This window comes from Fusarium falciforme, chromosome 1 (genome assembly GCF_026873545.1).
Source record: "Fusarium falciforme chromosome 1, complete sequence".
In the NCBI taxonomy this organism is placed as follows: domain Eukaryota; kingdom Fungi; phylum Ascomycota; class Sordariomycetes; order Hypocreales; family Nectriaceae; genus Fusarium; species Fusarium falciforme.
In genome coordinates this window covers 1,979,856-1,994,140 of record NC_070544.1, presented here as the reverse complement: position 1 = coordinate 1,994,140, position 14,285 = coordinate 1,979,856, and the positions used below count along the sequence as shown (strand labels likewise).

At 54.2% G+C, this 14,285-nt stretch overlaps 7 protein-coding genes across 7 annotated transcripts; 3 read left to right on the top strand and 4 right to left on the bottom strand.

Moving 5' to 3' along the window:
• Positions 1 to 342: 342 nt before the first annotated feature.
• On the top strand, positions 343 to 1,738 carry NCS54_00052300 (V-type proton ATPase subunit C; the record flags this gene model as incomplete). The annotated part of the gene is made up of 5 exons (XM_053146173.1): positions 343 to 637; positions 691 to 785; positions 840 to 931; positions 989 to 1,481; positions 1,532 to 1,738. 5 exons carry the CDS (start codon positions 343 to 345, stop codon positions 1,736 to 1,738), a joined length of 1,182 nt encoding a protein of 393 aa, XP_053002148.1.
• Positions 1,739 to 1,928: 190 nt separating this feature from the next.
• NCS54_00052200 (Adenylyl-sulfate kinase) lies at positions 1,929 to 2,784 on the bottom strand (the record flags this gene model as incomplete). Its single annotated transcript, XM_053146172.1, has 2 exons — positions 2,648 to 2,784; positions 1,929 to 2,544 (listed from the first exon to the last, which is right to left on the bottom strand). Exons 1-2 carry the CDS (start codon positions 2,653 to 2,655, stop codon positions 1,929 to 1,931), a joined length of 624 nt encoding a protein of 207 aa, XP_053002147.1. The 5' UTR covers positions 2,656 to 2,784.
• Positions 2,785 to 3,457: 673 nt separating this feature from the next.
• On the bottom strand, positions 3,458 to 4,416 carry NCS54_00052100 (Hypothetical protein; the record flags this gene model as incomplete). Its single annotated transcript, XM_053146171.1, has 3 exons — positions 3,458 to 3,478; positions 3,534 to 4,234; positions 4,317 to 4,416. 3 exons carry the CDS (start codon positions 4,414 to 4,416, stop codon positions 3,458 to 3,460), a joined length of 822 nt encoding a protein of 273 aa, XP_053002146.1.
• A 546-nt stretch (positions 4,417 to 4,962) lies between these two features.
• On the top strand, positions 4,963 to 5,556 carry NCS54_00052000 (Hypothetical protein; the record flags this gene model as incomplete). The annotated part of the gene is made up of 4 exons (XM_053146170.1): positions 4,963 to 4,965; positions 5,025 to 5,148; positions 5,197 to 5,225; positions 5,272 to 5,556. The coding sequence occupies 4 exons, from the start codon at positions 4,963 to 4,965 to the stop codon at positions 5,554 to 5,556; spliced, it is 441 nt and encodes a 146-aa protein (XP_053002145.1).
• Positions 5,557 to 5,699: 143 nt separating this feature from the next.
• On the bottom strand, positions 5,700 to 8,764 carry NCS54_00051900 (CBF domain-containing protein; the record flags this gene model as incomplete). Its single annotated transcript, XM_053146169.1, has 3 exons — positions 5,700 to 6,939; positions 6,998 to 8,160; positions 8,213 to 8,764. The coding sequence occupies 3 exons, from the start codon at positions 8,762 to 8,764 to the stop codon at positions 5,700 to 5,702; spliced, it is 2,955 nt and encodes a 984-aa protein (XP_053002144.1).
• A 343-nt stretch (positions 8,765 to 9,107) lies between these two features.
• NCS54_00051800 (Proline--tRNA ligase) lies at positions 9,108 to 12,167 on the top strand (the record flags this gene model as incomplete). The annotated part of the gene is made up of 10 exons (XM_053146168.1): positions 9,108 to 9,231; positions 9,285 to 9,325; positions 9,384 to 9,470; positions 9,658 to 9,787; positions 9,837 to 11,114; positions 11,344 to 11,451; positions 11,515 to 11,676; positions 11,778 to 11,887; positions 11,942 to 12,059; positions 12,112 to 12,167. Exons 1-10 carry the CDS (start codon positions 9,210 to 9,212, stop codon positions 12,165 to 12,167), a joined length of 2,112 nt encoding a protein of 703 aa, XP_053002143.1. The 5' UTR covers positions 9,108 to 9,209.
• Positions 12,168 to 12,288: 121 nt separating this feature from the next.
• Positions 12,289 to 13,935, bottom strand: NCS54_00051700 (Hypothetical protein; the record flags this gene model as incomplete). Its single annotated transcript, XM_053146167.1, has 4 exons — positions 12,289 to 12,781; positions 12,836 to 13,075; positions 13,129 to 13,676; positions 13,726 to 13,935. 4 exons carry the CDS (start codon positions 13,933 to 13,935, stop codon positions 12,289 to 12,291), a joined length of 1,491 nt encoding a protein of 496 aa, XP_053002142.1.
• Between the last annotated feature and the right edge of the window lie 350 nt (positions 13,936 to 14,285).

Genomic DNA, 14,285 nt, shown 5'->3' with positions numbered 1-14,285 from the left:
CTCATGCCAAGTAAGTTCAGCGCTGCTGCTGGTGCCCAGCCAGCATGAATGAGGCTTGAGCTCCTGCTGCTGTTGGAGCTAGACTTGGACTTGGACTTGGACTTGGACATCAGCATCAGCATCCATATCCATTCACGACGCAGTCTCGACTCGTCCTCTTTTCTTCGAGCTGCTCATCGATGAGCTCGTGATTTCAATCCTGCCATCAAAGGACACAGCTCTTGGGGCTGATCGAGTCCCTCTCCATCGGCGTCACTCCGACCTACTCCGCAGTCCGCCTTCTTCATCTCCTCGACCTGACGTACCCGATCATCAATCCATTCACCGCCCAAGTCCAACATCATGTCGACAAAGTACGCGCTCTTGTCGCTTCCCCTCGGCGTCTTCGACTCCAGCGACAGAGAGGAAGCCATTTCGTCCCTGCGCGGCACCATCTCCTCCGACAATGGCTCCGTTCTGCCGTTCAGCATCCCCGACTTCAAGATCGGTACCCTCGACGCTCTCGTCCAGCAGGCGGATGACTTGGCCAAGCTCGAGGCTTCGTGCCAAGCTGTCGTGGCCAAGGTTGGCGACTCACTAAAGAACGTCCTCGAGGGTGACGAAGACCGCATCGCCCAGTACAAGATGGTCAACGATAGTAAGATGCGCCCATGCCTATTCTGCTGGCCCACTGCTAATTCTTGCTGGCAGAGCCCACCGACCAGTATCTCAGCACTTTTAGTTGGAATAGGATCCGATACCGAGCTGACAAGTCCCTGGGCGAGCTCATTAGCACCCTCCAGAAGGCAGGCTTGTACTCGCTATTATCTGGCACTCAACTAGCTAACCGATACTCTTAGGAGCTTGCGACCGTTGACAACGACGTGAAAACAAAGTTCAATCAGTACAACTCTGTCAAGACAAATCTCGCGACCCTGCAGCGCCGCCAGACGTGAGTTGACATGCAACCTGGATATCATCTTGCTCCAGCTAATAAATGGCATAATAGTGGTAACCTGTCTACTAAGTCCTTGACCCCCATCGTCGACCCGTCTCTCCTCATTCAGGATTCCGAGTACATCGAGACGCACCTCATCGTCGTGCCGGCCAACTCGAAGAAGGACTTCATCAAGAGTTACGAAACACTAGCCCCCATGGTGGTCCCTCGATCGTCGGTTCAAGTCGCCCAGGACGAGGAATTCGTCCTGTTTGCCGTCGCAACTTTCAAGAAGCACAGCGCCGAGTTCCTGGCAAAGTGTCGAGAGCAGAAGTGGACGCCACGCCAGTACAAGCACGTTCAGGGCGGCCGAGAAGAGGAGCAGCGAGAACTTGACCGAGTCACCAACGAGGAGCGCAAGGTGTGCGGAGAGGCTTTGCGCATGGGACGCACGGGATGGAGCGAGAGCGTCATGATCTGGGTTCACGTCCTGACATTGCGCGTCTTTGTCGAGGCTGTTCTCCGCTATGGACTTCCCCTGGATTACGTGACCGCCCTGGTCAAGGTGGGTTACCCGATCTGGCGGTTGCTAACTTTGGCTAACATGAGTTTCAGACGACAACCAAGCTTGCGCCCAAGGTCAAGACGGCTCTGGACTCCAACTACTCATACCTTGGAGGTAACGCATTCGGCAGGGACAAGCGTGGTAAGATCACCAAGGACGACGCTGCGTTGAGCTCGGAGATGGCAGCGGCGGGATTCCAGACCGGAGAGGGCCACGAGTACACGGCGTATGTCTACTACGAAGTCGAGTTTCCTTGATGACGGCAACGACTAGGATGAGAAGGAACGAGAAGAGCACGGGGGGACAATAGAACGAGTCGCATGCATGCAAGAACGCCTGTATTCTACCCTATCATCATGCCCAGGAGTGACGACAATTGTGGTCGTCATGGCAGTAATATCCGATCTATATTTTGAAATGCAAAAAGCACGACCGCTCGCTAGGGATCTAGTGCTTGGTGAGGTAGCCCTTCTCGTTGAGCCAGTCAACAATCTGGGCGACACACTCCTCGACCGACTTCTCGTGGGTCTTGATGGTGATCTCGGCGTTCTCGGGGGCCTCGTAAGGGGCAGAGATGCCAGTAAACTCCTTGATCTCACCGGCGCGGGCCTTCTTGTAGAGACCCTTGGGGTCACGCTGCTCAGCGATCTCGAGAGGCACGTCGACGTAGACCTCGACAAAGGGGATGGCCTCGTCGCCGCCCTGGGTGGCCTGGGCGTGCAGCTCACGGGCGACCTGGCGATCGGCCTTGTAGGGGGAGATGAAGGAGGTGATGGCGATGGTGGAGGCGTCAGCGAAGAGCTTAGCGACCTCGGAGATGCGCCGGATGTTCTCGTTGCGGTCGGCCTCGGAGAAGCCAAGGTCCTTGTTGAGGCCGAAGCGGACGTTGTCGCCGTCGAGACGGTAGGCGGCGACGCCCAGGTGGAGGAGGTGCTGCTCAAGAGCAGTGGCGACGGTCGACTTGCCCGAGGCAGAGAGACCGGTCAGCCAGATGGTGAGACCTCGCTGGCCGCGGAACTGGTTGCGCTCACGGCGGGAGAGGGAAGGGTGCCAGGTGATGTTGCTGGAGGATGTTAATGTCAATTGAAGTTGGTGATGGCGGGGTAATGGAGAGTTTTTGGAGGGGCAAGTAAACAAAACTCTGAGATTAACAGGGGATCACTTACGTAGCCATTGTGAATGTAGGGAATTGAGGGTATAGAACGACAAGCAGAAGAAGATGAAGACGAAGAGGAATGAAATCTACAAGGAGAAGAATGGAGAGGAGGACGGGAGTGTTTGTTTCAGAGGAAAGAGATGGAGACTTGTACTTGAGAAAATTATCTCCAAGAGTTCCGATGCCGGCTTTATTCTTTCCCTATCAACGCCTCCCACCAAGGATCTACGCGTCGTCTTGCGCCGGACAATAAAACTCATACGGCGACTACGCAATGTCGTGATCGGGCCATCGGTCCCCCGTTGCGCATCGTCGGCGAGCGTCCGACCTATGAGAGAGCGGCCTTCAGGATGGCGTCTTCGATGGCTCGCATGGCATTTTCACTCCTCCCACGCTTATTGCGTACAAGCTCCAGCGCGCGACGGGCCCTGAGTGGCTGCGCGGGGGGCTCTCGTCCATGGACGGCTTGTCCCATATTCCACGCGTCCGGAACTCGGCCCCGCAGAACGACGTGGAATGGATAGAGGGGCGACTCCCACTTGACGACGGACAAGACAACTGAGAATAAATGGCAAGTTAAAAGTCTCATTTAATAATGTCTCACTCCTCTATGGAGTGACGGCTCAAGAGATCCTTCGCTCTATAATTACAAGACGTATTTGTAAAAGTTCCGCCTCTTGCTTCTATCATGGTTGTTCCCTTCCTTGTCTCGGGTTCTAACGTTAGTTGGTATCCATTCATGGCTATATGCGCCATTGTATAATTCCCAATGTCTGTCGCTCGCTCGCTCAATCGTCATCACATGATCATATCGCGGTTTCTAACCAATCTTGGGCATCACCTGTACACCTGTCAGTAAATGTCGTGTGTCAAGCAAGAGAACATCATCCACATACCGCAGCGTACTTGGGCGAAACGAACAATCCTTCGGCCTCGGCCAGGATGGTTGGCTTCTCGCCCGGCTCGGCCAGCAGCTCGATATGGCCCCTGACCCAGGCCTTGCGGCCCTCCACCTTGTATGTCTCTGCTCTCAAGACCAGGAAGCTCCCCGCAGGCGTCGGCTTGCGGTAGTCGACGTTGAGGTTGGCCGTCACGGCGATGTTGTGAGGCAGTGCGCCAAACGAGCATCGTCCAAGACCCTCATCCAGCATCGTAGCCAGGAAGCCACCGTGGACGATGCCAGGGTGGCCACAGAGGTCCTCTCCCACGTATGCCACCGACACGAGCTTCTTTCCCTCGGGTGCGATCCATGCGTACGGCGGCACGGGCATCTTACCCTCGCCGATGAGCGCCCCGCCCGTCAGGCTCCGGCTCCGATACGAACCGGGCATCTTCATGTGTGGTCGTGACTCGGTGAGGGTGGGGTCGGCTCGGAGCTCTGCGATGAGCGGGTGCTTGTTGATGGTCTCCTCCACCATGCGCGCCTCCTCGGCGTCGGCGACGAAGCGTCGCAGGCTCTCCTCGTCCGAGTGGAAGCCCATGCCATTGGAGTGCATCGTGTACCATGTTCCGAAACCTCCAGCCGTGCTAGCTCCCAGGCCGGCCACCAGCATGGCCGCTGCTCTCTTGAATGCGCCTCCGGCTACTGCTGCCGCTGCTGTGATTGACGTGTTCGGTCAGTACTCATGTGTCGTAGATTTTTTTTTTTTTGCGCCGTGTAAGTGCCCTGGCAAACTTACCTGGTGTCGCATAACTCCGTGTCTGTTGACCAGCACGAGCGAACCGCCTGGCCGCCTGGCCTGCGAGACGACCGTTGCGAGCAAACTGCTGAGAAAACATATCGACTTCTTTTTATTTTTTTTAATGATTTTCTTTGCCTGTTCTGGCGGTTGCAAAAGGGGAAAATGCGAAAAAGAGCGGCAAAAGAATTGCTTCGCCGCCCTCGGCCTTTGATAAGATTTATCGGTCTTCGCCCCTGCCGAGGCGGGCCCGGATAAAGGCGCATGACCTCGGCATGCATTTAAGCGGTACAGTTCGTTCCCTCTGTAACGTCGCAAAGAAGGAAAGTGACGCTTGCCCCAAACGGTCACCCGGGGTAAAGCAAGGAGAGGCAGGCACGGGCAGGTACCTATCCCGGTCACTCCAGGTCCCAGGTGACGTGGGTTCCGCCCAACCAGATTCGCTGCACGAGCTTGTGAGACCTTGTCTGTAAGAGATGATCATGGCCGCTGACGACATGCGTGCTTGCGTTTGTTTGTCTTTTTTCCCTGTTAATTTGTAACAAGGCTTGAAGTGTGATATGTTAAAAGCATTGAGCTTCCCCTGATTGAGCTGTAACAGTTTCCCCTCCAATACACTCAGCATTTGCCTACCTGAACACTTACAATGGTATGAATTGTGTGAATGCGCCGTTTTGTCCTGGCAAGCTAGGTATTGACCAAGTGCAGGCTACCGCTGAGACCGTCGATCTGGGCCCTCCCCATCCTCCCAAGGAGGACGCCATTTCTGCCTTTGAGCAGCTTCTCCCAGAGCTCAAGAAGAGCCTCATTCACCTTCGCCATGAGTACTCGAGTGAGTTGATGAGCTTTGCAGTTGAAAACACACTCTGACCGTCTCTAGAGCACGAGACAGAGTACTTTGAAGCCGCCGTGAGTCTAGAGAGTCACGAAACATGAGCATAGCTGATTAGACAAGAAACACCTCTCCGATCATGACCTCGCTGGCTTCGGCCCCGACAATTTCGAATCGGTCCGCGTCGCTACGTCGGCCTACGGCATCCACCTCTTCGGCAAGCTCCGCATCCCCGCCTTGCCCGAAGACGGCCCCGCCTATCTTCACTTCCGCGCCTTCATCGGCGGCGGCGACGAGCCCGCCAAGCTCCACAGCATCCACACCGAGGAGCGCGACGACCCAAACGGCGGCAAGACGTTCCGTGCCATATTCACAAAGGACGACGAGCTCGAGTGGTTTGATACCTGAGAAATGAGAATTGGTCTTGTCTTTGTAGCAGCGTGGGTATGCCACGGCGCATCTGCCTCTTTTTACTCCTGAGCCCGAATCTATAGCTGCTGAATGAAAAATAATCGCCTTGCTTTTGCCATGTCCAACTTTGTATGTGCCTCTTACATGTCCTCCTCTCCCGCCAGGAGCTCGGCGTAATCGTCCACCGACGCGAACATGGGGAGATCCTTGAGCTGCCTGCGTCTCGACTTGGGCTTCTCGCTCTTGGCCTCCTTGACCTCGAATCCGTCCTCGTCCTCGCTGAGCATGGCTCCACCCATTTCGTCGTCAGAGCCCTCAATGTCGACACTCATGTCGTCATCGTCCTCACCCATGTCGCTATCCAGAGAAAGAGCCGGCGAAGATCCTGCGTCAGAAGCCATATCCGAGTCGTCCAAGTCGAAACCAACATCCGAGCCCTCGTCATCAGGATCAACACCAGGCTGTGTCGATACCAGGGCCTTCCAGATCTCGTCTTCTTGCTCGTCATTCTCCTCACCATCACCCTCTGCCTGCGCCTTCTTCTTGGTCTCCCTAGACTCCCTGTCAACCTGCTGGAAGTACTCGTGGAAGAAGATATCCTCAGCAGCAACATCTTCCGCCTTCTTCTTCCAGAATGCGGCAGAGTTGACAGAAGGTGTAGCTGCCGCAGGTCCTCGGCTTCCCAGCCAAATATCGCCAAGATCCTTGGCAGCCCGCAGAGGCTGCATGATGGACACACCCTTGGAAGCGTCGGCTGCCTTGGGGTTGCGGTAGACAAACTTGTCTAGGAATCGGATGAGCGAGTGGCTGTCTAGATCAGGCTTCTGCGCCTTCTCATTTGGCGATACTATGGATGAGGCATAGAGTGTGACCGAAGGATGGTAGTGACCTTGGAGCGGGATAACCTCCCACAAGCAACTCTGGTTGGCGTTGCTATACTCCGGGTCTCGCTTTCGGCCATCGTACACGGGTCGCTCGCTTCCAGGCTTGTCGTCCAAGCTGGACTCCTCTGGCTCATCCAACAAAGTAGAGAGGTCAGGGAATGTTTCTCGCAGGTGACTAACAACATAGAGGAGGCCACATGTGAAGGCAGGCTGGTGCACGCCCGCAATCTGAACCATGCGCTTGGCAAAGGCCTTGACTCGGCGGCTGTCGACGTCGTTCTTGAGCGCACGGAGGAGTAGGTTCAAGTATAGAGCCTGCTTCGACGAGGTAACCAGTCTTGGGTCCAGAAGAGACTCGTAAAGAGTCTTGTAGAATCTGTCGTTGGCGAGGGTTTTTGAAGATGAGATCTGCTGGATCAGGAGAAGGGCCTGGATGCCTGTGTTGAAGTTGGCCGAGTGGGCAATCTTGAAAAGTGTATCAAGGTGTGACTCCATACTGTTGCACTGTTAGCTATATTTCCATGTTACCGGTGTATTAGTTCAGAGGGACGTACGCAGCTTCGTTGCCAACCATGAAGGGGGCTGCACGGTTGACACCAGTCAAAATGGCCGACACAAGCTTATCAGCTGCCTCCGTCTCGGGCTCCGTGGCCACGGGCTTATTGGGCTTGCCACCCCTCTTGCGAGGTCTCCTGGCCAACTTCTTCTTAATCGCTTCCTCATCCTCTGGCTCCTCGGCCGGTTTCGATTCGGTAGGAGGAGCAATGCCCAGGCTTCCGGTCTTGAGGATAACGGTGAAGAGCTCGAAGTAGATGCGCATCAGTGTTTCGGCGAGCGCAGGCTCCTTGGTGCCCAAAATGGTCTGATTGAGAGTGTTGATGGCGTAGTACTTGGATCGGTGGTCCTGGGAAGGATGGAGAAGAATCTCCTGTTCGATTGTTCGCACAATGATTGGCTTCATGCCAGGATGGGAGTTCTGCATCTGAAGCAAGAGATATGATGCTCGGGAAGAGATCTTGCGATCTCGATCGCCGAGCTTATTAACCAGCAATCGAAGAAGGTTGGCCTCCTGCTCAGGCTTTTCCTTGAGAAGACCATAGACAAAGTCGAGGGCGCGAGTACGAGAATAATCAATCTCATCCGAGCACCAAGACTCAAGCAGTTGAATAATGCGGAAATATGTCTCCTTCAGCCAATCCTCGTAGATCCAAGCAATTAGGTGAGCAGATGTGATCTTGCCAGGCAAAGGCTTGTCGCTGGTCCAAGTCGCCGCAGGAGTTCGCTGCAGAGTGCCGAGCAAGCCAGGCTGAGTCTGAAAGGTACGAAGACGACGATCCGCAGGTAACAGAGTACCGGGACCAAGCAAATCGACAAGCGCGCCGATGGCACCAAGGGCTTGACCTCGGCTCTTCTTGGAGGCCAAGCTCATGAGAGCATCGAAGGCTCGGATGTTGTGAACAGGAGATTCTTGGACGGCGAGGGTGAGAGCCGAGACCTTGTCGGTAAGCGTACCCGAAGACATGATTGTCGACAAGAACTTGTGAGAAGACGAGGCAAAGACGCTGGTCCTGTACTTGGCGGCATCCTCCTCTAAAAGCTGTTGTGCGTACTGCTTCAAAGCCTCAACAGATCCCTTGAATGAGCTGGGCCCATCAGCGCTCGGTCCAGGCAGCTTTCGCAGCTCGGCGGCATGCCAGTCTGCCCTGGGCTCAAAAGCCTGTATTACTGTTAGTCGTCAGAGACATCACTAACCTGGCGAGTCAACTTACCAGGTTGCCAACTTTTTTGGGGATGACATCTTTCGTCTCCTCCTCCTCCTCTTCGTCCTCCTCAGACTCGTCCTCGTCCTCATCGCCCTCCTCTTCATCATCATCCTCGGCCTCCTCAGCCTCTTCCTCGTCGTCGCTTGCTTCGCTCACTTCAACCTCTTCGAAGCCGAGCTGCTTGGAAAACGCGGCGAGCTCATCCTTCAAGCTCTTGTCGACGGCCTTGGAATCCTGGACGAAAGCTTCATCTTCCGAATCAATGTCCTGGATGAGCTCCAGGTCACGCTCATCACCGCCCAGAGACTTGATTTCCTCCAGGAGAGTCTTGTTGTCGATCTTGGAGCCCTTCTTGTCGGAGGCTGAGCCCTCGGAGTTGCGCTGCCTCTTTTGGTGCTGGTCGCCTGCAGCCTTCGTTGGGGGCTGCTTGCGCTTGTGATCGTTGGAAGTCAGCTTCTTGTCAATTGAAGACGTCAGCTTGTCCAGGCTCTTCCCGTCCAGACCTGAGCCATTCAGCGAGCGTCTAAGGCCTTTGCCCTTCTTGGAGGGTTTGGCCATGGTGTTGAAGTTGGGTGAAGGTCTGAAAATCTCAGATGGAAATTCTCAGTGAGAATGCAACCAGAGCTCAAACTTTTTTTTTGGCGGTGCAGTTTTTCCAGTCGCGACCCACGTCACTGCGCTTAGCGCGTCTAACCGCGCTAATGCAAGCTGCGGCTTCCAGCGGCAGAGCCCCACTGGTATCCGGTAGACGGAAGCTCTTCCGATCCATCAAGCCTAAATAGCAATTCACCGGTCGCTTCAACCTGGCAATGGTAGCATAGGTTGGCTTTGAGGACGAGGAAGTCTACAAGTCATGATTGCCCCGAGGTTGCTCCGCCTCAGTGGCACTGTCGCTCGCAGAAGCCAATTGAGCCTTCAACTGAGAGCTCTCTCGGTCTCGAGCGTAGCCAGAGCTAACCTCCCTCGCTCCACCCTATCGACGACATGGGTGCCCACTGGCGGCATGACGGCCAGTGATGAGGAGTGTCAGTGGCTCATTTCTAGCCTGGGAGTGGTATCTGAGCTAATTGACTTGTAGTTGGCCATGGAAAACTCATTCGAGGTGGCTTTCTCCGTCAGGTATGTCCCAGTCTACCTGGCCTATGAAGAGTGATCAGTTACTAATTCTGCCTCATAGGCTCACTCTGGCATCTTTCAACTACTTCCTATGGGTCTTCGCGTCCAGGATAAGATAGAGAAACTACTTGACAAGCATATGCATTCAGTTGGTTTGTGACCTTTGCTGGTTGAGCCCCGTCCATTGCTCATATGATTCTCTCAAGGGGCCTCACGGTTATCTCTATCAACCATTTCTTCAGAAGAGCTATGGAGAAGGAGTGATAGATTGGATCGAGTTGCACCAGAGGTGAGAATATGAGGCTTCGTCAAGTAGCACTGGCTAATTTAGCAAGCTCTTTCGACTCGCCGATCGCAAAGAGGTGCCTCTTATTCTCTCTCCTACACACGAGGAGGAAATCACCACTCTCGTAGCCGGAACTCTCAAGTCATATAAAGACTTGCCCATCCGGCTGTACCAAATTAGTTCGACAGCCTTCATTACTCTTCAACTTCCCAGCTAACCAGGTTCCAGCTCGAAAGTATCGAGATGAGCGTCGCCCCCGCCACGGTCTACTACGCTCCCGAGAATTTCTAATGAAGGATCTGTACACCTTTGACCTAACAACAGCTGCTGCTTTTGAAACATATCGTCTAGTGTCTGCGGCTTACCGTGCCTTCTTCGCAGAGCTCAAGCTGCCGTACCTTGTTGCCGAGGCCAGCTCGGGCGACATGGGAGGCGACCTTAGCCATGAGTACCATCTTCCTAGTGCTGTCGGCGAGGACACAGTTGTAAACTGCGACTCTTGCGGATACACCGCCAACGATGAGGTTGCGACGGCACGAGCGCCCTCTGCGAGCAAGGATGCGGTTGCGATTTCGGCCTCTGATATTCGTGTCTGGCGGGGCATCTCCAAGGACCGAAAGGTTCTTGTCAACGCTTGGTACCCGCAGTCTTCAGAGGCATTCTCGGAGAGCGGTCTGAACCTACATGCGGTCAAATCAGCGGTTAGCGAGCTCGACACCAGCATCGATGACCCTCTCCCATTCTGGAGCGAGGCACTCGAGAGTGGGAAGCCAAAGGTTATTAATGTTGTCGATGCCAGGCTCGCGCCAACGTTTGAAAGCCTTCGAGGACAACTCCCTCTATTGCCCAAGACCCTTGAGTCTCATGAGGTTGAGCATTCCACGGTTGGTGGCACAGACTCGGCTGAAGCACTGAACCTGGTCCGCATCACTCATGGTGATGGCTGCCCTCGATGTGAGGAGGGAACTCTGAAAATCCATCGCGCCTTGGAGTGTGGCCATACATTCCACCTTGGAACCCGCTACTCGGTACCACTCGACGCATGTGTGTCTCTTCCGCAATCAGAGCTCCCCAAGGTTGCCAAAGAGGAAGGTCTCACTCCAGGAAGCCGTGTGCCTGTTCAAATGGGATGCCACGGCGTTGGAGTATCAAGGATCTTTGGCGCCGTGGCTGAGATCCTCGCTGATGAGCGAGGACTGAACTGGCCACGAGCCATTGCCCCGTTCGAGGTGGCTGTCATCCCAACACCCGGACTCGACAAGGAGTCGGTAGAGATTTATGACAATCTCGTGGCTGGAAGCAGCTCGCAGCCTGGCCTTGACGTTGTCCTCGATGACAGGAAGCAGTCATTTGGCTGGAAGATGAACGATGCTGACATGGTTGGCTATCCCGTCGTCGTGATCCTTGGCAAGGCTTTTAAGCAGGGCGGTCTTTGCGAGGTTCAGTGTAGACAACTCTCGGTCAAGGAGAATGTCAAGCTTGAAGAGCTGCCTCATTTCATCTCAGGTTTGCTAGATCAGCTGTAGCGAGCAGATGATTTATCGCTCATTGTAAAGCTCATGTACAGTATTTCATGTATCAAAACAAATAAAACGAATCAAATCATCCACCTAGTCAACTCGTATTTTTCATATTCTTGCTACACTATTAGTCAAGTATCACAAAGTTGTGAGTGTGGTGGTGAAGACATCCCCGTTACTAGAATTGGCAACCCCACGTCACAATATTCATGAAGGCGAAAACTGGAGGGGCATCACGACAAGCAACTCACTCTCCTCCTCCGGCGACCACCTACCACGAACTATCCAGCGACGAGGCACCATGTCTGGAAAACAAGAGATGAGTACGTTTGCGTACAGTATTTGCGACCCTCCGTGACTCCCATCGCTAACCTCTGCGCGCGCAGTCAACCTCGACACGCTCGAGCCCCAGCAGCTCGCCCAGGTTAAGAAGCAGTTGGACGAGGAGCTCGAGCACCTGACGACGTCCTTCGCCCAGCTCCACGGCGCCCAGAACAAGTTCAAGGAGTGTCTGCGATGCGTGCAGGCCCGAGCTGCCGCCCCCAAAGGTGCGATTTCCTTGCTCCTAACCGCTGCCTTTCGCGCCACCGCCCCCGTCGCTCGAGCTCCCCACGATCCGCCAACAGCCATATAGTCTAACATATTGCAGGGTCCAACTCTGTCCTGGTCCCCTTGACCAACTCGCTATACGTCCGTGGAGAGCTTTCTAATGCTGAGACTGTGCTGGTAGATGTCGGAACTGGCTTCTTGGTGGAAAAGGTGGGTGGTCTAGAGCCCACTATCAGGCCGAATCGCTGACTGACGGCCATGTAGAAACTCAAGTCCGCCGAAAAGTTCTACGAGGGCAAGGTTGAGGAGCTCGGAAACAACTTGAAGGATCTGGAAGTCATTGTGCAACGAAAGCAAACCAATGCACGGACGATTGAGGAGGGTATGTCTCACTACTGACAAGTTGTTTGCTCATTGCTAACATGGTGAACTAGTTCTGAGGCAAAAGATCATGGCTGCTCAAGGACAAGGTGACCAACAGCAGGCATGAAGCTCACAACAAGGCTAGCCAATCCTTTGTGACGCAGTAGAAAATAGATAGGATCTCGGGGAACGAGGAGCTCGTGGAGACGACACAGCCAGCAAGGCCAGTCGATGCCTTTTGATGCACGCTACTGCGAAGCGGCACTGGCATCTGCTCTGCTCAAAAGAGCCTGGACCTCCAGGATGACCCGGCAGAAACCTCCGAGCCTCGACTTGAGATCATGGCCCTCATCCGTCCAAATGTTCTCCAATCCTTCACCCCAAACCTTTCGTCCTCCGCTCATGTGGTTGACACTCTCCTCCCAATGAGGCGCGTACAATTCAACACTCCATGTAACCTCGGGTCCTCCTGCTGCGCGAAACCCATTCACAGTCTTGGTGACACTGATCTCAAGCACATACGAGCTGTCCTTGTATGGAAATCTCGCCGAAGATTTGACCCGGATCTGTTTGATTTCATCTTCAAGGGCCGCAAGTTTGCCCGTATTGACAGTTGGGACTGTGAGAAGAGTTTCTTTGTTGACATTTGCGGTCAGGCAAACTTTCTGGGCGAGGTCCTTGAAACCGGTTGCAACGTCCACCTTGTCCCAGGCATCGACTCTAAAGTTCCAGTCGTATACCCTACATAGCAAGGCGCGTCAGATCATACGTACGTCTCAGATGTAGAGAACTTACATGTCAGGAGCAACTACCGTCCAGTTCAGACGCCCCCAGACCTCGGGTCTAGTTGCTCGGACCATGGAAAGCTTCATGTTCTGCCCGGGGATGCAGTTTGCGTTTGCCTTGATTTCCTGGTCCTCAGTGACAACAGTGAACTCGCAGGTTCGCTCAACATCCTTAAGGGCTCTGCAAACATGCTGCTCTGGTTTGACGAGGAACTGGAGAATCTTCTCCGCCTTCTCAGCGTTTGGCAGTCTTGCCGAGGTTAAATATGATTGCTAGATGGAAAGATATGGTAAATTGCATACCTGGGCTCGAAACTGGCACCGCCACGGACAGAGTACATGTCCATGAGCTTGGTAAAGTTGCCAATGCTAACTTCGTCTTCAGATCCTTTCTTCTTCTTTCCGATGATCAGGTGGCCAAAGTTGATACGAAATGTCATATTCTTGCTGACCCCCATCAAGCCCTCAGCTGAGATTGCCATATCAGAGGCAAGCCGGGGTAGATGGTCATTCATGGACGACATGTTGCTGACCAAAGATGGGCTAGGGGAGAGAAAGGCCGGTCGTTTCCCAAGCTCGACCGATATCATGTCACTGATGATAGCGTTGGTTGGTCTTTGGACCAAGAAGCGAACAGAAGCATGTTCATTGGAGAGGCGCATGTCTCGAAGGGCCCAGTTGATAGCCCGAAGCGCCTCTTGGAGGCGACCGATGGATTCGCAACGAAGGTCAAGCACGTTGGGCTTCACACGGGTAATGTAGACCCCATACTGCCTGCGAATACCGTCGAGGGCTCCCGTTTCATCCAGTTCCGGGGGGAGCAAATGTTTCCCAGGGATAACATGTGTCAACTTGGTGCCCAGGTCAGTGCTATGTGCCAGAATGGGTCATCATATTTACCTGGATGAGGTGCTTGTCGGCGGGCGCGGGGCCCAGAAATTCATCATACTCAGCCTGACGGGCTTGATTTCCCCAAGTTTGGAAGATGGACTTGGCAGTGGGCATATGGTCGCCCTTGGTGTTTGCGAAAGAATTATGCTTTGCAGCCCTGGGAGCGGGAGCCATGCCCGGCCTGAAGGCTCTTTTTCCCTTTCCGATCTCGCCTGGCATGGTGGCTTCCTTTCGCCAAGTTGAACAATGCCGAATGAGAGAGGCGAGTGGGAAGAAGCGAAGAGAAACCGGTGGGGAGGTCTCAAAGGTTTGTAGTGTTGTTGTGTTGAGTTATGTTGACAGTGAGCACGAGAGAGGGGGAGAAGTCCCCGGGGGATAAGGTCGAATCCTGAGGCAAACATTTTTCTAAAATGTTGGTCACTGAATAATTGAAGCTCCGCATGTTTAGGAAGGTAGGCAAGAAAAATAGGGAGGCCCGTAGCTCCTTCCTGTTTGCAGTTCAACGCCTGTGTAGGTAGGCAGGTTCGCATCCATGCCCCCTGTGTCGTGTCAATGGTCGGGTACCTGCA